General features: G+C 35.8%; 1 protein-coding gene across 6 annotated transcripts; it reads left to right on the top strand.

The window, feature by feature from the left end:
• The first annotated feature begins 1519 nt into the window (after positions 1-1519).
• On the top strand, positions 1520-21189 carry LOC112007254 (probable LRR receptor-like serine/threonine-protein kinase At1g06840). Of its 6 annotated transcripts, XM_065778778.1 has the most exons (22): positions 1520-1703; positions 1802-1921; positions 2771-2964; positions 3370-3526; positions 4037-4108; positions 4268-4339; positions 4628-4771; positions 4852-4923; positions 4996-5067; positions 5260-5334; positions 6098-6166; positions 6344-6412; positions 6612-6689; positions 6894-6980; positions 7234-7308; positions 7491-7996; positions 8602-8760; positions 9247-9530; positions 10573-10624; positions 10862-11112; positions 20032-20166; positions 20623-21189. In XM_065778778.1, the coding sequence occupies exons 2-22, from the start codon at positions 1845-1847 to the stop codon at positions 20965-20967; spliced, it is 3045 nt and encodes a 1014-aa protein (XP_065634850.1). In that variant the 5' UTR covers positions 1520-1703; positions 1802-1844; the 3' UTR covers positions 20968-21189. The 6 variants fall into 6 exon arrangements, 5 of the variants coding, with proteins under 5 accessions (XP_065634850.1, XP_023895346.1, XP_065634846.1 ...); XR_010631025.1 differs by lacking the exons at positions 1520-1703; positions 1802-1921 and having other exon boundaries at positions 2774-2963; positions 3376-3526; positions 4022-4108; positions 20067-20166; positions 20623-20734; XM_024039578.2 differs by lacking the exons at positions 1520-1703; positions 1802-1921 and having other exon boundaries at positions 2774-2963; positions 3376-3526.
• The last annotated feature ends 91 nt before the right edge of the window (positions 21190-21280 follow it).

Genomic DNA, 21280 nt, shown 5'->3' with positions numbered 1-21280 from the left:
TTTTGGTTCTATTTGGTCTACGTTTTTCCTATTGGGTCCAATCGGTCCAAATTGATGCTATTCTATTCACTTCAGTCCTATTTGGTCCACGTTGCTCATATTCAGTCCACTTTGGTTTTATTTGGTCCACATTGGTCTTATTCGTTCCATTATGTCCACTTTGGTCAAGTATGATCCTATTTGGTCCAATTTGGTATTATTCGGTTCTATTTGTTTATATTTAGTTCCCTTTGGTCAATTTTAGACTAATTGGGCCTTAAATTGATTGTTTTTGTAAGTTGCCTTTTCAAGTTTAGCTCCCCTAATTTTTGGGCCCACCCCCCCCCCTTGAAAAGTAAGAAATTTTATTATACTTGGGTTAAACTCTTTAGTTTTGAGTTAAAAAAATTAGAGATTATAAATTAGAAATATGAGTCCTAAAAATGGAGTAAAAATGATAAATATTCAAAAGTTCTATTACACCCCCCCCCAATTTTGGGGTTGAAAAGTAAGAAATTTTATTATGCTTAGGTTAAACTCTTTAGTTTTGAGTTAAAAAAATTAGAGATTATAAATTAGAAATATGAGTCCTAAAAATGGAGTAAAAATGATAAATATTCAAAAGTTCTATTCCACTTCAGTCCTATTCGATCTCTTTTTTCCTCTTCGGTCCATTTTGGTTCTATTTGGTCTACGTTTTTCCTATTGGGTCCAATCGGTCCAAATTGATGCTATTCTATTCACTTTAGTCCTATTTGGTCCACTTTGGTTTTATTCGGTCCCCATTGGTCTTATTCATTCCATTATGTCCACTTCGGTCAAGTATGATCCTATTTGGTCCAATTTGGTATTATTCGGTTCTATTTGTTTATATTCGGTCCTATTTGTTCCTATTCGGTCAATACGTCCATTTTGATCCTAATCTATCAATTCGTTCTGTCCACCTTGTTCCCATTTTGTTATATTCTGTCAACTACATTTCATTTGGTTCATTTGTGTCAATTTTTGTCCATTTTTATGCACTAACATTTAAGGAAAATATATGTTTAGATTGAGAGTGCCTGTTCTAAATCCAAATTTATTAAAAAAAACATAGATTTCAAATTTGTAATATCTAAATTTTTAAGCATAATATTTATTATTGCTTTATACCTCTAAATTATGAGACTTTAGGGTGTGAAATCGAAAACACCTCAAACTTTAAAAAGTCAAATCCAAACATTCATAAAATTTAAGGAGTAAAATCCAAATTAAAAAATGTTAGGATATAAAATCCAAACACCTCCAAAATATATAATTAAAATATATTTACACAAAATTTGACGTGCATACTAAAAATATAAAAAACATGCAATTCAACAAATAAATTTAAAATATATAATAATATTTTTTTATTAAATAAAATTGTAATTTTAGACTACAATAAAATTTTTTGCTAAACTTTGTGATATATATATATATATATATGTCAAAATTTATTTATTTTATATATGTTTCATTGTTATTTTAAAAATATTTATTTTATATATATTTCAAAAAAAAAAAAATTCTAAAACTACTCTCTACTTTTCCTGTTGGTTTCTTGGCAACCAAACAAATCCTGAAATTCACTATTAAACATGATTATCGAGAAAACCACCACAGGGATTGTTTTGGATTCTGCAACGGTGCATTGCGGCCTGACTCACCTTGTTGGTCGAGACTGGGAACGTTAGGATTTGACGGTAGCTTTTTGTAGTCTCACTTTCAGTCTCAGAGTTACAGAGCTTCCTCTTTTTGGGTCTATTTTAAAATTTAACGTGCATTGATTTTTTTGTAACAGCTACATTTAAAACTAACACGAAAAACTTTGGTGACTGACCGAGATGGCTGTGATCACCATCAACAACTTAAATGCTAGTTATTATGGCGACCTGGTCAGGAAGATACAACTATTGTCAAGGTCTCATTTTTCAAACTTCAAATTGTATTCTCTGGTTAATAATCAATTGCAGCTTATAATGTCTACTTGCATTGTTCTGGTTTTTCAACATTTTAGTCTTCTTATTCTAGTAACTGCTACTGATGTATACCTCTGTCTCTCTCTATTGGGTCAACCTCAATATGCACAATTTTTGTGGTTGCTTTGTTTTGTCTCAATCTTGAGTGATTCTCTGATTTTATTCCCTAATAGTTGGAGATTTTTGCTCTACTTTACTCACTGTTGAGTTCTTTGATTATTCATTTATTTACCTTAGTTATTTTAGAATTTAATAGCATGAGTTTTGATAGTTCTTTCATATTATCAGGTGGAGTACTTGGATATTACCACAATTTATAGTCTTTGGTACTAATAAGAGGATTTTTGGAGTTCTGGGCTTCCATGCGTTAGTGGGATGTATCGGTCAAAAGCTTGGACTTTTGGATTATTTATTGTTGCATGGTTGTGTCATTCTTTGCATCTCATTTTTCAAACTTCAAATTGTATTCTCTGGTTAATAATCAATTGCAGCTTATATTGTCTACCTGCATTGTTCTGGTTTTTCAACATTTTAGTCTTCTTATTCTAGTAACTGCTACTGATAGATACCTCTCTCTCTCTCTATTGGGTCAAACCTAATATGCACAATTTTTGTCAATTTGGTTGCTTTGTTTTGTCTCAATCTTGAGTGATTCTCTTATATTATTCCCTAAAAGTTGGAGATTTTTGCTCTACTTCACTCACTGTTGAGTTCTTTGATTATTCATTTATTTACCTTAGTTATTTTAGAATTTAATAGCATGAGTTTTGATAGTTCTTTCATATTATCAGGTGGAGTACTTGGATATTACCACAATTTATAGTCTTGGGTACTAATAAGAGGATTTTTAGAGTTCTGGGCTTCCACGTGTTAGTGGGATGTATCGGTCAAAAGCTTGGACGTTTGGATTATTTATTGTTGCATGGTTGTGTCATTCTTTGCTTCTCATCGGAGCTCAGAATCCGATTACCAACCCCGAAGAAGGTGAATTTGCTTTATTTTGTTGCTCTTTTGGATTTCATGATTCACAAGCTTCTTTTGTGCTTAAGTTCTTCAGGGGATGCTTGTTTAGAGTTCTCACAATGGGCATGCGCACGTTTGTCTGAAATTTTACTCATGAACTCTCTAATAAGTTATTTTATTGTAATTACACATGTCAAATATTCACTTACTGAAGTCGGGAGTGGTTATTGTTGCGTATAGTTGAGCTGTAGAGGTTATTTGATTCATTGATTGTCTATGCCTCAAAACTTGAGGCTGCTAACAACATTGATGCATATTTTTAAGATAACATTGGGTTCCTTTAATGCAGATACCCTGATACTAGAATTATGGAAACACAAGTACCATTAAAGATGTTGATGAAACAGTGATTAACATTTGTATTAATTTGCAGCGACGGCTTTGAGGGCCATCAAGAGCAGTTTGATAGATCCTAATGGGAATCTGAGTGATTGGGATCGAGGAGATCCATGTACATCAAATTGGACAGCGGTTTTTTGCTACAATACAACATTAGATGATGGATATCTACATGTTCAACGATTGTATGATTTTGATCTTTTGTGATTTTTATTTCTATTAGAGAGCATTATTGACATGAATAATGTTGCATATATTCTTTCACTTAGAACCCTTTTTTTTACTTTTTTTCTTTTCTCCCCCTCACATGATGAGATGTATATTATTCCACTTTTATATTTACTCATTTATGGGTGCAGGGAACAAACTTCCTTAATCATCTAGTTCATTTGAGATTAAAAGAAATTTATTAGGACAGGATATATTATCCACATATCTCTCAATGTTCGCTAGCATCTCCTAATGAGTTTAAAATTTATCTTCGTGATCTTTTGATTTATTGATATATTATAATTTATTGCCTACAAACACATTGTTATGTAATGCCTATCATTATATTTGATTTAAATGCTAGTCACAAATTCGCATATAAGACTATTAAGCTTTGAGAAAACTTGGCTATTAATTGTAGGCTTCTCTTATGAAGACTTAGCAATGGCACTTTAATAATATTGTTTTAGGCTGCTTCTCTACAGGGTACTACTGCATATGAATTTGTCAGGAACTTTATCACCAGAGCTTGGCTGCTTATCAAATTTGAAAATATTGTAAGGCAAAGGATATCTGAAGGCTGATTTTTTGTGATACAAATATCTTTATCTGAATCACAGTTTTCAGGGACCTCTTTCACTCAATATTCTAGAATCCCATGGTAGTATTGGTTACTTATCTTACTGATATATTTTTCTCTATCTACTCTGTTGAAGGGATTTTATGTGGAACAACATTAGTGGGAGTATACCAAAGGAGATAGGCAGTATCACCTCTTTGGAACTCTTGTAAGTCGAGTAACTTCTATCTTGAATCTCTTGTAAGTTGAGCAACTTCTATCTTGAATAAGTTAGATACTAGATATTGTTATTATTAATTATATACTTGTACTGTTAAGAAATGCTGATTTGCTTCTAGTTCATGCCTTTAAAGTCGTTGAGTTTTAAATAGTATAGGAAATAATCCTTATGTCTAATTTACTTTAGATGTCAGCATTTTTCTGGATACTTGGTATTTTAATTTTGCAGTACATTTGGTTTGTCTCTAATTCTATATGTGCTATTCTGTGTTTCCAGGCTTTTGAATGGAAACCAATTAACAGGTCCCTTACCAGAACAGCTTGGTTATCTTCCAAACCTGGACAGAATACAAATTGACCAAAACCAAATATCAGGACCACTACCTAAATCATTTGCAAACTTGAATAAAACGAAGCACTTGTGAGTGTGTTCCTGATGCTATACCGTCTAAATCAGTTCGACAATGACTAACCCTTTTACTTTTTCTTTTTTATGTGCAGTCATATGAACAATAATTTGATCAGTGGGCAAATCCCACCTGAGCTATCCAGATTACCGAGTCTTGCTCACTTGTAAGTATTTGGACATATTCTTAAATTTCATATGAGTTATCTGTTAGGCGAGTGACAATCTTCAACTTGCAGCCTTCTTGATAATAACAACTTATCAGGATATCTTCCAGAAGAGTTCTTCAAACTGCCAAATTTACAGATACTGTATGGTTTTTTCTTTCCTAGAACATACATATATTTGTTTATACATAAATATATTTACATTAATTTTTTTTTTTTTGCATTTCATCTTTAACAAGGCTATAATTTTCTAAACTTTCCTTTTTCTACAATGTAAGATTACTCAAGTAATCTTTCTACAAGTTTCTTAGTACTTTCATTTTCTTTGTTTTGCAGTCAATTGGATAACAATAACTTCAGTGGGACTACAATTCCTGCTAATTATAGCAAAATGTCTAAATTACTGAAATTGTAAGTTCATATCATTATTGTATATTTGTAACAAGGTACCAAAAGTAAAGGTGGAGCATGGTGCTAGCCTTGAAGAGTAAGGCTGAATTTTTGGTTTTTTTTTTTTTTTTTTTTGGGGAGGGGGGGGGGGGGGGGGACTTAATGATTAAATAAGCTATATTCCCCCCCTAAAATGAAAACCTGAAATAAAGAGGAAAATACTAGCAAAATAAGAAGTAATATGAGATAGAGTGGTTTACATTCTGTTGGGATAATACATAAATTATTCCAACATTAATTGAAAACAAATGCTTTTCTATTGGTAAGTGACACTAACACGCACTTGGTCGGTCTTGAATCCATGACCTCACCTTCCATCCCATTATTATGGGAGAATGACGTGCCAGTTGAGCTATAGCTCATTGGCATTTGAAAAGGAATACAAATGGGAAGTTACTCAACTTAGAAGTGTTGTTGGTTTTAATCCAACTAAGGTGCCATGAGGTATTTCATTGCATTTTTCTGAAATTTAAAGGCAATTGGTACACTGAACAAGTTAGGATTTCCTTGATTAGTCCTTTACCATTTAATGTTCCATATCATTTTTATGTAGTCTGCTCAAGTTGTAAAGTGTCTCCATTATCTTAATTGGATATAACAACCCTTTCATGTTCTTAGATGCTTTGTACACTTGGAAGATGGCAATCAAGGAGTTTGCACATTCACGTCATTTGATATTTCATGGCAAGATTGATAATATTTGTGTTTTGGTTGGATTTTCCAGGAGCCTTAGGAACTGCAATTTGCAAGGACCAATTCCTGATTTTAGCCAAATACCAAACCTCCTTTATCTGTAAGTTACTTTATTATTTTTTCCCCTTTTTAGAATCATTTTACCATGATCAAGTATGGCTTTTAAATCAGAAATAAATAAATGCACCAGGCTGAATACAATTTTCTCTTTTCTTTATCATAACAAATCCACTAGCTGCTTATACTTTCTTCATGTTTTACTTTATATAAATTTCAGTGACCTTAGTTCAAATCAGCTAAATGGAACCATACCTCCAGATAGGTTTTCTGAAAATATCACGACTATGTAAGATTCTCCATCTTCTGAATGAGATGTCATTATTTTTTCTTTTTTCTTTTATTTTATTGTTATTTATTTTTTTGCATTTGAATTTAATATCTAGATATTGCAAAATATTTACAAACATGTCTGTCAATTTTTTAAGATAATTTATACCCGCAATTCCCCTGACTTATGATATCAATTATTTGAGCAATATGCTCAGCTTGTTATCCGACAACCGTCTTACTGGAGCAATTCCCTCCAACTTTTCGGTTTTGGATCTTCATGATCTTCAAAGACTGTGAGTAGTGTCCCTTTGTTTTCCCTCCTTTTGTGTTTACTTCTATAATTCAATGTTATTGTAAATTATTCCATATAAATCTGAATTTGAGATTGCGTTTATCTCAACCATAAAATTTTAAATTTACTAGTTAATATCAGTAAATAAATTAAACTGTTAATAAAATAATTGGATTTTTATTTGGTAAACTATTCCCCATGGCAGGTCGATTGCAAACAATTTATTGAGTGGCTCTGTTTCATCCTTCATTTGGGAAAATAGGGCTTTGAGAGGAATGGAGAAACTTACAGTGTAAGACCTGAATGACAATGTTGCTATCCCTTGGTTAAAAGTGTCATCATCTTTTGGTATGGGTGTGTGTGAGTCCATTCATGCTCTCAAGCATCTTTTTCTTGTAATGGTGAAAATTTGAGATTTTGCTCTGTTCTGATTACGGAATGGCCTTTTGTAAAATTCAAAGGTGTAACCTCCCAGGTTGACTTTAATAAATTTACTCTCATACTAGATTTTCTAAGGTATTGCTTTTGGCTCTTTGTTATTTCAGGGAGTTGCAGAATAATAAGCTTTCAAATATTACATTTATGGGCGCTGCTTATCTACCTCCAAATGTCACTGTCTGGTTTGCTTCTATACCTCCTTCCCAATTTTCGCTTCCTAATTAGTTTCAAATAGAACATGATTGCATCTTCAAAATGTGAATACTTGTTTAAATATTTTGAATGCGATCTTTTTAATTTTAGTTTTGCTAGGATTAACAGACATAGCACATTGATGTGATCAAGTCTCATTTTTAACTTTCAGGCTTCAAGGGAATCCCTTATGCTCAGACTCCAAGCTAGCCCAGCTTTGTTTATCTCAACCCAAGGATAATAATAACAGTCAGAGTTCAACAAATTACAATTCAATGTGTCTGGCTCAAGCATGCCTACCCCCTTATGAATTTTCACCTACATCTCCAGTAGATTGTTTCTGTGCTTCTCCTTTGTTTGTGATATACCGGTTGAAAAGCCCTGGATTCTCAGATTTTCGTCGGTACAGACATACGTTTGAGAAATTCCTGACATCTACTCTTAACTTGTTTCATTATCAGCTGTACATTGATTCATTTGTATGGGAAGAAGGACCTCGACTGAGAATGCAATTGAAGTTTTTTCCTGTGTATGATGCTGAAAGCAGAACACATGTCTTTAATAGGAGTGAGATTCAGAGAATCTTTGATATGTTCACATCATGGAAAATTAATAATTTTGACATTTTTGGACCTTATGAAATTATCAGCTTCTCTCTACTGGGCTTCTATAAAGATGGTTTGGCTCAAAACCCTTATCTGATATATTTTTGCAACAGAGCTTTCTTGAAGTTGGAACTAATGCTTATTTTTCTGTTCAATGATGTAGAAATTTCTTCTGTAATTTATTTGACCTATTCTGTGAAGTCCTCTATACTTCAAAGACAATATTAGGCTCATAGCATTATTCTCTGTTATTATTTTTTGTTTATATTCTGAGTTACGTGGTATGTCTGTGGGTGGCACATTTAGTGGAGATCACCTTTTCTTTTTCTGTGAACAACATTGAGAAAGGCTTGATCTACACAGTTTAATGATTTGATTTCACCATGGTGATGCTATGTTCTGTATAAACAGACAATTGCACTGCTGTGATCCAGTACACATGTGAATAACTGCTATGCTAAGTTCAAGTTGTTTTTTTTTTAAATTTTTGGGCAATTAAGCTGTGTTTTACATTGATCAAGATGGCAGCTTCAACACCCTCTCACTTGTGACTTGACCCCAAGGATAGATGAACTATGACTCAATCACATCTTCCCTTCTTTCATGTATTCATATGAGTTGACTATTGTTGCTAAGTTTTGATTTGGTTTGTGCTCATAGTTCTCACCAATGTCACAGATGGTGCCAGCTCTCCAAGTTCTGGTTTAAGCAAATGTGCACTGGCTGGCCTGGTACTGGGGACCATTGCAGGTGCAGTTACATTGTCTGCAGTTGTTATTCGACTGATAATGAGAATGCATGTGGGGAATTACCATTCACTTTCAAGAAGACATCATTGTGAGTATCTTATGTTTATGAAGTTAGGGTTTTCAGGAATATATGTCATGATTTTTTCTTTTCCTGTAATTGTTTGTGTTCTACATCCTGATTAGGCTTGTCAATTGGGCACAGATACTAGTCCAATTATAAAGGCCTTAGCCTGTGGTCAATATCTTAGCCCTATCTCAGCTAATGCTGCTGGGCAAACTTCAGCCAAGATTGGACTGGCCTTTGATTGGAAGCATCATTTAGAGATAAATAACAATCAATAAAAAATACCATTACCATAAGACTTGGTATTTTGACGAACAACCATTCAGCAACTATTTTATTTAATGTTGTTTACTTGTAAGATGCAATTATTATTCATAAGTATAAATAAAACGTTCGGATAATCACTGCATAAGTTTATCAGGTATTTTAAAACAAATGGCACTGCATCTTTTTGTGCAGCATCTATCACTATGTTTTCATTTTAACATTGGACCTATATGTAAAATGCAGCGTCTACATGCTCCATAAAAATTGTTGGGTTGAAGGATTTCACTTACAGAGAAATGGCTGTAGCTACAAACAACTTTGATAAGTCCACACAGGTTGGAGAAGGAGGGTATGGTAAGGTTTATAAAGGCATTCTAGCTGATGGTACAGTTGTGGCCATAAAACGTGCAAAAGAGGGATCCTTACAGGGTGTAAAGGAGTTCTTGACAGAGATAGAATTTTTGTCAAGGTTACATCATCAAAACCTTGTCTCTTTGATTGGATATTGTGATGAAGAAGGTGAACAGGTACTTTTTCTCATCTATATATGGGTTAGGATTAAGTTATACCTGGTGTAATTTTAAATAATATTACATCACCTAAGAACTTATTCTGGAAATCCCATAATTGGATTACATGTTCTCTATGTTCTTATCACGCATGCCAAATTTTTTGTGAATCTGATGTTGTTTATTATTTGATTCATAAAATAATCTTTTATACATAATTTTAAAATACTAAAAACTTGAGATTTGAACATTTTGTGGATGAGAATCATCTTGAAATTTTACAAGAATGAAAGGTATAAGAAGAAAATCTAATTCAACAATAAACTTATGAAAATTTGCCATAAAAAAAATTCACTGGTGTAATATTGCATAAAGTTACACTTGATGTAAATTAAACCCAAACCTATATATATATAATCAATAAAAGATTGGATTATCCATCAGTCTCATTATTGGGTGCACAAGGAGATGATTCCCATCAGCTTAGGAATTTGATGCAATTAAACCAAATGAATATGAAAGCTGTAAGAGTAAAAAAAAAAAATTAAAAGAAAAAGAAATATGCAAAATCGTGTATATAAGTTCTTTGAATAGTTGCTAAAAGTCTTATAGCTCAATTGACACATTTTGGTATTTCCAACGGAGATGTCAAGGGTTTAAAACTTCAAATTCCTTCTCCCATTATATCTATCAAATTATCAAAAAAAGCATATAGCTACTTTGAATAGTTGCAAACAATGGAAGAAATCAAATTCAATCTAGAGATATTACAAATGAGATTCGGCCAAATTTGTTGCTTAATAATGGAGAAACATAAACAGAGTTCTTCATGATTAAAGGATTATTTGGCTCTAAGAAATGGATTAAAAACTTAAATATGTCCTTTCTTAATGAACTTGAGATAATGTAGTTTTTCATTTACTTCTTCATGAGCAGTATTTCTTCTCCTGCAAAATTGTGTGGCTTTATTGGGACTAGCCTTTTCTTGGTCTCTGCTGCTTAATATGTTTTGACAATTTTTCTTGGGAAGAGCTTCACGTAAGTATTGTTTTGCATGCAGATGTTGATCTATGAGTTTATGTCAAATGGTACTTTAAGGGATCACCTTTCTGGTACACCTTAAATTCATTCTTTAAGCTTGCCTTTTATTGATCTCACTATAATATTTTCTAGGTGTTCCTCATTGCGAATGAATGCAAGTAAACTAGCAATTTATAACTTGCAACATTACACTCCCCCCCACCCCCCTTTCTTTTCTGTCTTTTTGTTTTGGAGCTAAATGCAACCGTTTTCAAATTCTACATCCCATCTTAATAAGCTTATTAGGGGTCATGTGTGCAATAATACAGCTAAGTGTAAAGAACCTCTGAGTTTTGCAATGAGATTGAGAATTGCCCTAGGATCGGCCAAGGGCATCCTCTATCTACATACTGAAGCCAATCCTCCTATATTTCACCGAGATATCAAGGCTAGCAACATATTATTGGACTCTAAGTATATGGCAAAAGTTGCTGATTTTGGACTTTCACGACTTGCACCAGTTCTAGATATTGAAGGGACAGTGCCTGCTCATGTATCCACTATTGTGAAGGGGACGCCAGTAAGACTCTTTTTTTCTTTTCCTTTTTTTAATAATAGGTGACAGCAGTAAGACTCTTATAATTGATGTTAACTCAATAATATATTATCAAACCAACCTTGCTTTTCTACCTTAGAATATTAGGTCTGTGGAAGTTAGATTGCTGCTTTGATTGACTTGTTTATGGTTATCTGCTGGATCTTTCATTAGTTTTCTTTAGCATTATGGGTGGTATTTGTAGTTTTTTTTCATTGAATTTAAGCTTTTTCAATTGGTGGTTGAGGAAGGAAGAAATTTTTTTTCCTGACGTATTTTTTGAATGGGGCAAACACTTCATGAAATCAGTATTCATGGGCAAGAATGCAGCTTTATGGATGATGAAGAACATAGAACACACGGTGGTCGGAATTAATCCCAAACAGTTTTTTACACTTAGGGAAGGAGACACTGCGTACACTTTACAATGAAGATCTAATGCCTTTCGTCAGTTCCTTTTAGTGTCTAAACTCAGAGTTGGAGGGCATAGAGATCTGTTATTATTCTTGGAGGCAATGTACAAAATGGTTGGAAGGTCTTTGGGCTTGAACTAAGGAAGATGTTGAATCCTAACCAATATGCTTTAGGTGCTTCAGGTCAGGCCAAATTTGTGTCTCTGCCATAGAGGAGATTGTTGGGCTCTCATCCCTCTCGGTCTTTTGCTGAAATCGTGAAGGGTCAGGTGCAGCCAAGGATTGTGACTCAGTCACAACTCATTACAACCAAGGTGAAGGATAAAAATATGATTCAGGGGGAGTTTGTGGAGAGGCAAAATCTGTCAAAGGGGCTGTGGGAGATGAACCCGAGATTTTTAGATGCTAAGGTGGGGGTTTTTCTGGTGGGCAAGCCTGATAGGATGGTGGTGGGAGGAGGGGTTAGGAGGGAGCAGTGCATTAATGTGGTGTCAAATTTAGGTGAACAAAATCTGACAGAAGATAGGAAATGTATCCCACCAAGCTTTAGTTTGAATTCTAAAGCAAATGAAAATGGGAAGAGTACTTTAAGGAGATCTTGCTGGACAGGGAGTGGTCTTGTCGTGGAGATTGATGTGAAAGGAAGGAGACGTGTTTCCTAGGATAGAAATAAGGGGGAGTAAAGAATTTTAGGTAGGTATCACGGGCTTGTAAGGAACTTGGCAAGGGTAAGCTGGGTGTGGGCTTTAACAAGTTGGTTGCCCAACAGACAATTAGTAAGGCTAGTTTAGGCCCAATCACCGTAAGCCCAAATACTTTTGAGCCTGGGGAATGTTCTTATAAGCTTGTAGAGCCTATACCCTTAGTCGATATTTACGAGAAAGTAGGGGAGAGCCCAGTGGTGACTCCGACGAGCTTTAGGATGTCGTCACAGGTGGCTGGAGGTTCGGTGAGGTCACAGTTGGAATGGGTTTAGGCCGAGAATGACGAAAAGAGCTTCTTGGTGCCTCCGACGAGCTCTGATTGTCTCACGGTGACTGGGTTAGACCCTGACAGTCCCGCAGTGGATGGGTTGGAGGTTGGGACCAGCTTTGATGGTCCTGCGGCAGCTTCGATGGAGTTTAAGGGCAATTTCTCTGTTGGGTTTAACTCTGACGGACCCGCGGTGGCTTAGATGGAGTGCTTCTCGGTGCCTCCAAGGAGCTTTGACTGTCTCACGGTGACTGGGTTAGACCTCGACAATCCCGCGGTGGATGGGTTGGTGGTTAGGACCAACTCCGATGGTCCTGCGGCCTCTGTTGGAGTTTAAGGGCATATACTCTGCTGGGTTGGCAAATTAGCAACTCTTGAAGGGCAGTTTCTTGGCAAATATCCTTAAGAGACTATTCGGTGTGGGTTTCATGGATTTTGGGGTCAATAGTATGGATAAAGTTGGAAGTGTGTGTAGTGAGCTTTTGATTCAAGGGGTGGATAATAAGGGAACCCGGCAGATAGATGCTGGTGAGATTGGTCAGCCCAATTTAGCGATGATGGAATTGAAGTCAAGATGTGGCCTACCTGGTTTGGGTGTCTCGATGGTGGAGGAAATGGTTCTCTTAGAAGCGGTTTTGGGTGAGGAGGAGAATTTGGTAGATTGTAACCCATTGATTACTATTACCCCTCCAAGGTTGGCTTTGAAGATGGAAATGCCCAATGCTTCTGAGGTGTTGAATATTGGAAATACGCTGGATGTCTCTAGTTGGGTGAAGAATAGAATCCCAAGCTTTAGTAAAGTGATTGGGTTTTCTACGAATCGTCATGAAAAGTTGTGTATTGCTTATCTTCAAAGGCTAGAAAAGGAGAAGTCAGTTATTAACCAGTAGCGGAAGAAAGTTGTTGCTAACCAAAAAGTAGCATCCTCCATGGGTAAAGGGAAAAGAGAGTTGAGGAATCTAATCTCAACGGTTAACTATGATGGGAAATAGTGTGTTGGTAGTGAGGTAGAGACAGTTGTGGGGCCTTAAAAGTCTTTATGAAGCTGAAGATGATTTCATGGAATGTTTGAGGCTTGAATGACCCCCAGAAACGTCTAGTAGTGAGAAATTTGTTACATAAGTGGAAGTGTGATATTGTATGCCTTCAAGAAACAAAGCTGGCTGGTGTAGATAGACAGCTAGTTTGCAGTATATGGGGTTGTCTGTATGCGGATTGGGTGGCTTTAGATGTTGATCAGATGGCTGGTGGGGACTTGATTATGTGGGATAGGAGGTTTTAGAAAAGTTGGAAGTTCTGGTGGGCTTGTTTTCGGTGTCGGTTCAGTGGAAATGTGTGGTAGATAGTTTTATTTGGGCATGTTTAGGGGTGTATGGCCCAAATGATAATAATTTGAGGGGTGATTTGTGAGATGAGTTGGTTGGTATTTAGCAATATTGGAATGTTCCCTGGTATTGTTTTGGGGATTTTAATGTTGTTCGTTTTCCTAGTGAATGGAGGGGTGGGTCTTGGCTTACTCCGGCTATGGAAAAATTTTCTGAATTTATTGAAGATTTAAACTTGATAGATCTGCCGTTGGAGGGAGGGTGTTATACATGGTCTAGTGGTATTGACCAACCCTCTATGTCTAGGATTGATAGGGCACTATTGTCACATGACTGGGAGCTACACTTTCCGAATGTGATCCAATGGATTCTTCCACGAACTGTTTCAAATCATTTCCCAATTCTTTTGGAGGTATGGTGAGGGGGAAAAGTCCTTTCCAATTTGAGAATATGTGGTTGAAGACGGATGGGTTTGTTGATAGGATTGATTCATGGTGGAATCACCATTCTTTTTTGGGTATACCTAGTTATGTGTTTGCTAAAAAATTGAAAGCTTTGAAAGAAGACATTATTCAGTGGAATCGCCAAGAGTTTGGCAATGTTGGGCACATGAAGAAAGAATTATTGGGGGCTTTAGAGGTTTTAGATGCTAAGGAAGGAGTTCTTGGACTCATTGAGATGGAGAGATGAGAGAAATGAAGCGAGATCGCAAGTAGAGCTTCTTTCTCTAGAGGAGATCTCAGGGAGACAAAAATTCGAGGATGTTGTGCATTAAGGAGGGAGATAATAACACTAAGTTCTTTCACAAGATGGCTAATTCTCATAGAAGGTATAAACATCTAAGTTTCTTAGAAGTGGATGGGGTGATTTATGAGGACGGAGCATAAGTTACTGCTCAGGTGGTTCAATTCTATAAAACTCTGTATCAAGAGTCTAAGAAGTGGAGACTTTTTGTGGATGGACTGGAATTTGACCAAATCCCCAGTTGGAGAGGGGCTGGTTGGAGAGGAGGTTTGAGAAAGATGAGATTCTATTAGTGGTTAGAGATATGGAAGGGGATAAAGCCCCAGGTCCAGATGGCATTTCTATGGCCTTTTTCTATCATTGCTAGAGGGTTGTAGAAAGAGACTTTTTGGTAGTCTTAGAAGAGTTCCATCAACATTGTAAGTTTGAGAAATCTTTTAATGCTACCTTTATAGCTTTGATTCCTAGGAAGAATGATGCCTCAAACATTCGTGATTTCAGACTTATTAGTTTGGTGGGGAGTATTTATAAAATCTTGGCCAAGGTTTTGGCAAAAAGATTGAAAATGGTGTTAGATCAACTGATTTCTGAATCTTAGAATAGTTTTGTGGGGAGGTAGGTAGATCCTTGATTCAGTTCTCATTGCCAATGAATGTGTTGATAGCAGAATAAAGAGTAAGATTCCGAGGGTGATTTGTAAGTTAGATATTGAGATTGCGAGAAAGCTTATGATAATGTGAATTGGGAGGTGCTTCTAAAATTGTTGAAGAAAATGGGCTTTGGGGAGAAATGGTGTAACTGGATTTGAACTTGTATCTCTATAGTGCAGTTCTTTGTATTGGTCAATGGGTCTCCAGCTAACTTCTTTGGTAGTTCTAGAGGTTTGAGACAAGGAGATCCATTGTCTTCCTTGTTATTTTTAGTTATGATGGAGGTGTTTAGTAGGATGGTGAAGAGAATGGAAGGGGCAGGTTTACTTAGTGGCTTTAGGGCGAATGGCAGGAGGGGTAGAGGGGAATGTGTTTCCCATTTGCTATTTGCAGATGATACTATTTTGTTTTGTGATGCAGAGGTGGAGCAAGTCCTTCATGTTCGATTGCTGCTACTATGTTTTCAGGCTGTGACTGGTTTGAAGGTTAATGTAGCTAAAAGTGAGATAGTTCCTATAGGGGAGGTAAATAATATGCAGGCTTTGGCAGAGATTTTGGGTTGTAGGGTTGGGGCCTTGCTAATGACGTATCTTGGTATGCCGTTGGGGGAATCCCATAAGTCACCTTCTATTTGGAACCCTATTTTGGAGAATGTTGAATGGAACTTGGCAGGGTGGAAGAAGTTGTATTTATCAAAAGGTGGTAGGTTGACACTGCTTAAAAGTATGCTTTCTAGTCTTCCCACCTATTTTTTATCTTTGTTCACCATTCCTACACATATGGCAAACAAAATTGAGAAGCTTCAAAGGGACTTCCTGTGGGGTGACTGAGACGCATTTATTGGGTTGGGATAAGGTGTATAAGCCTATTGCTAATGGTGGTTTGGGTATTAGGAAATTGACCACTTTCAATAAAGCCTTATTGGGAAAGTGGCTTTGGCGTTTTGGGATCGTGGAGAATAGGCTTTGGAGGAGGGTGGTAGCTTTGAAATTTGGGGAAGAATGGGGTGGGGGGGATGGGGGAGTGTGGGGGGGGGAGGGGTTGACCTCTAAGTTGGGAAGGGGTGTTCATGGGTGTAGTTTGTGGAGAAGTATCCAGATGGGTTGGGAAGTTTTTAACAAAAATGTCCAGTATAAGGTTGGGGTAGGGGATAGAGTGAAATTATGGACAGACAAGTGGTGCGGAGATCTTCCTCTCCATTTGGCTTTTCCAATCTTGTACAATTTTGCTACAAACAGAGATACATCTGTAGAATCATCTCTGATATGTCAAGGAGTAGGGGATAGGATAACTTGGAATGTTCATTTCATTCGGGGTCCTAATGATTGGGAGGCAGATGTGGTGGATGATTTCTTTTGATTCTTGGCATCCAATTTACCTTCCGTGATTGATGGTGATCGTTTGAGATGGAAGTTGACAAAAAATGGGGATTTTACAATCCGCTCATATTATCATAAGTTACATGGGTCTTCTTCCATTGCTTTTCCTTGGAAAGGTATTTGGAAGGTTAAGGCACCCTGGCGTGTCTCTTTCTTTGTTTGGACAGCCGCATGGGATAGGATCCTCACGAGAGATATCTTGAGACTTAGGGGCTTTGATTTCGTTGATTGGTGCATTATGTGTCGTTGTTGCGGTGAGACAGTGGATCATTTGTTGTTACATTATGGAAAGGCTTATCGGCTGTGGTGTTTTTGTCTTTAGGATTTTTGGGATTTCATGGGTTCCCTCATGTACGGTGCAAGATTGTCTATTTAGTTGGTGGAATTGGTTAGGGAAGCATTCATCTTACATTTGGAACTTAGTTCCGTTGTATTTGATGTGGTGTATTTGGAGGGAACGCAATTGGCGGACGTTTGAGGATTTGGATAGATTTGAGGACCAACTTTTTGCTCTCTTTTCTGGTTCCCTTTTTGATTAGGCTAGGGCTTGGAGACTCATATATAGTGACTCTATTCCTTTATTCCTTAGCTCTCTTCTTCTTTGTAATTAATGCTTTTTATGTTTTTGCTTTTTTATCCTTTTTGTACTTTTGATTTGCTGGTGCTATTTTGCATCTAGTAGTCTTTTGAATATACTTTTTCTTACGTATCAAAAAAAAAAAAAAAATTTGATGTTAACTAATAGAATTATAAACTTCGTACGTGTCTAGTTGATGAGTGAGTTCTTCCCTCTTTGTATCATTGATTTTGTTATCAGTGTTCTCCAGCTATGGCTCAAGTGCCACATGTTAGTTGCCTATACTTTTTATATGTTTCAACATTTGATTGTCTAGCCTGGGTTCTTGACCCTTCTTGGAAAAACAATAAAAATGAATTAATAATATAGTGTTATCCATTTCCATTTTTGTTTTAAGGGTTAATTGCGAAAAAAAACCTCCCTAAATTATGGGGTACTTGCACGCCACAAAGTTTGAAAATTTGCAATCAACATTCAAATTGAAACAATTGTGCCAATAGGCACTTGGTCATCCAAATTAGGGTTAAGGTTAATGGTCACTTGTGATTTGCGCATGAGCCCCAAAGGGTAAAACGATGGATCTACTCTTTTTAGTTACTAAATAACTAAAATACCCTTACTAACTATCAACTTTCGCTAAAATACTTGATTGATGTAAGACAAAAGTAGAAAAATAAAGATAGAGTAGGACAAATCTTAAGCTTCACCACTTAGAATATGCTTGCAAACCTTGGGCATCACCACCTAAGAGTGCTTGGAATCACAACCAAGCAAGAGGAACATTATCTAATAAGAAAATTCTTATTCAATTTGTACTACTTTCACGATTACAAGAGCCACTATTTTAATCGTTAGTGTGGACACCAGATTTATTTATGATTTTTACTTATTTGAGACACTAGATTTCAGACTTTTATTTGAATTTTGAATTAGTTTGGGCTTTATTGTGATTGAGGATTTTGTGGGATTTAATTGTGGCATGATTAAAATTTTCCTTATTGATGTAATCTTGGAAGCACTATTAAAATAGTGGCTCTTGTAATCATGACGACATTGCATTTTGAATAATAATTTCTTGATGAAAAATCCTCTCTTTTTTGGTGGTGATTCCAAGCACCCTTAGGTAGTGAAGCCTTGGGTTTTTCCCTTTTTGTATCTTATTTCTTGCTTTCCTTACTATGTTCTGCATCAACTTGGTATCAAACGATTACAAGAGCAACTATTTCCTTGATTTTCTTGATTCTTGTCATTTTTGTACTTGGTTGTTGACCCCTGTACACTTCTTGTGTACTAGGGTGTCCCTTTTTGATATCAATAAAACTTAGTACTTATAAAATAAAAAAAAAAAGTAAAAAAAAAAAGAGCAACTATTTTAATAGGGCTTTACTTAATTTTTTTTAATATGGCTTCCAGGCTTACATCAATATGAAAAACACTAATCATGCCACAATTAAATCTGATAAAATCATCAATCTAAATGAATTCAAAATTCAAAATAAAGTCAGGCATCTTAATGAATTAGTTTATTTTGATTGGTAAGTTATGCATGCATTAGTGGGTATTGAATCCACAACTTCACCTTCCATCCCATTATTATGGGAGGAGGAAGTGCAAATTGAACTATAACTTATTGACCTAGTATCTCAAAGAATATCTGAAATAATATTGGTACTCCTTGCATCATAGACACACCCAAAAATTAGTAAAAATAAGTCTCCCTCTACATCTCAAACTATGTCAACCGATTCTTGTGCTTGACCTAATCCACAATATCCCAAACAAGTTGTTTCAATCTCGTGACACACTCTTGCTTGTCTCACAACAACACCCACTGGAATAGGCCATATACTCCCATCAATGTTGATTAGGGTTATGAATTTCGGGAGACACTTGCATGGGCCTCAATTGCTTACTGTTGCATAATTTGTTTGACCTTCCCATTTCATTTGGGCCACAACTGCCTCTCTCTCTCCAACCCCTCTACATTCTCCCCCTTTTCTTCCTCTGCTAACCCTAGGATCAAAATCACCTTCCCTTTTTCCCACCAACTCCAACCACCAATTCGGTAACTTATGGCAAGGCTTCCTCCATGCCATTACTTCCTCCAACATTTTAAGTCCATAACTACCTCTTCATCAACCCCATTCCCACAACCACCCCCCCCCCCCACCCCCAAAAAAAAAAAACAAAAAAAAGGGCATCTTTTGGGACCATATAATCTTTTCTGTACATCATCTTCTTGCCACTTTCCTCCTTGATGACTCAACCAATGCCTATTCGCTTTGCTTTCCTAGTATTGTATCCATTCATTTGTTTTGCTATGTGTAACACTTGCTCATCACCTCCACATACCTTGATTGGATGACCTAATTGAACTTTGAGTTCACCTAGTCAAGCACATGAGAGTCGTTGAGTTTGAAATGTGCAAGTCACATAAATATTAAATTTGACCTTATTTGGATGGCGGGGTTGTAGATTGGCACAATTGTTTCAATTAGGGTGTTGATTGCAAGGTTTTATTGAGATGCAAAGTGCATGTATTCCCATATATATATATATATATATCGATCTATAAGTTACACTCATATCCAATGGATTTTGAATCCACAACCTCAGCCTTCATTCCATTAAGTGTCAGTTGAGCTATTGGTTATTGGCAATCCCCATAGTTTAGGGTGGTTTTTTGCAATTAACCATTTGTTTAAATTATAAATTCATACAACAATTTTAAAAATAAAAAATAAATGTAACTCAAACTAGATGAAATAGACTTAATAGTATGCCATTGGAGATGTAAATGATGTCTATTTCTTTATTCTCATATTCTCTGAATTAAATTTGTAGGGTTACCTTGATCCGGAGTATATCTTAACTCGTAGGCTAACAGACAAGAGTGATGTTTATAGCCTTGGTGTTGTATTTCTTGAACTCTTGACCGGGAAGCAGCCAATCTCTCATGGCAAAAACATTGTTAGAGAGGTAAAACCTTATAGACCTATTTGACTTGGATTTTATAGGGCCTAATGGGCTTGTGCATGAAAGGGAAATTGTTCTTCTGTAATTTGTTTTATTTGGGCAGGGTAAAGTTTGACAACTTTCAGTTATGTCCTTATTTGCAAATTTTTGTTTTAAATTTTAGGATATCCTTAAATTTGCAAATGAGGATGTCTCTTGTCTTTACAAATTTGAATGAGAGATATCCTCATTTGCAAAATTTGGTTTTAACTTTAGTAAAACATTGAATTCCTTTTAAAATCTTCACTTTCAGCCCTAACACTCTTTTACTTTTATATCAGCTATGATCATTTTGGCATATAGTTCATATTATTTGATCCTTTGGATACTTTGGCTTAAATTTATGTAATAAAATGGTATCTCGTAGTTTATATATATATATATATATATATTTTTAAAAATGGTTTCTATCTGTTTCAGGTTAATGTTGAGTGTAAATCTGGTATGATCTTTTCTGCCATTGATGGGCGAATGGGATCTTATCCTCCTAAATGTGTGGTGAAATTTTTAAATTTGGCTCTCAAGTGTTGTGAAGATGAGACAGATGCTAGACCTTCAATGGCAGAGGTGGATCGAGAACTTGAAAGTATATGGCATATGATGCCTGATTCCTACATTAGATCAGCAGGTCCTATGGTGACTAATGCTGAAAAGGTCGCGACTCCACCATCATCATCCTCTATAGTGAAGGATTCTTATGTATCGTCAGAGATATCTGCCATTGAACTTGTTAGTGGAGTCATTCCATCCATTACACCTAGATAAAAAAACTTTTTGAAAATAATGTTGTATAAGAACTTGAGATGTTATGATCTTGAAATTTTGAATTGGGAAATGGTATTTACAATCATCTTGGTTGTTGATGTTGTGTAAAGTCTCACTCTTTGGTCTTCATTATATATTGTAAACTAATTAGTTAAGAGCAGTAGATGGTGTAATAATTTAAAAAACTGATACTGTTTAATAAACGGAGTTGTTGATGCTTGATGTTGAAATTTTGAAATATGATTGATAAGAAACATAAACGTTTATGGAGTATGTGCCATTTGATGCAATCATCCAAAGGGACTGAGCAGTC

The sequence above is a fragment of the Quercus suber genome, unplaced genomic scaffold, assembly GCF_002906115.3.
Source record: "Quercus suber isolate HL8 unplaced genomic scaffold, Cork oak 2.0 scaffold_190, whole genome shotgun sequence".
Lineage (NCBI taxonomy): Eukaryota > Viridiplantae > Streptophyta > Magnoliopsida > Fagales > Fagaceae > Quercus > Quercus suber.
Note: the sequence above shows the minus strand (reverse complement) of the source record. Positions and strands in the feature narration are given on the sequence as shown.

What these genes read in the sequence shown, in the direction of transcription:
- LOC112007254 (XM_065778778.1), top strand. Translation starts at nt 1,845, where the DNA reads ATGGCTGTGATCACCATCAACAACTTAAATGCTAGTTATTATGGCGAC. An exon ending in TATCTACATGTTCAACGATT is followed by an intron (nt 3,527 to 4,036) that starts GTATGATTTTGA and finishes GCTTCTCTACAG; the next exon opens with GGTACTACTGCATATGAATT. An exon ending in ATCACCTCTTTGGAACTCTT is followed by an intron (nt 4,340 to 4,627) that starts GTAAGTCGAGTA and finishes CTGTGTTTCCAG; the next exon opens with GCTTTTGAATGGAAACCAAT.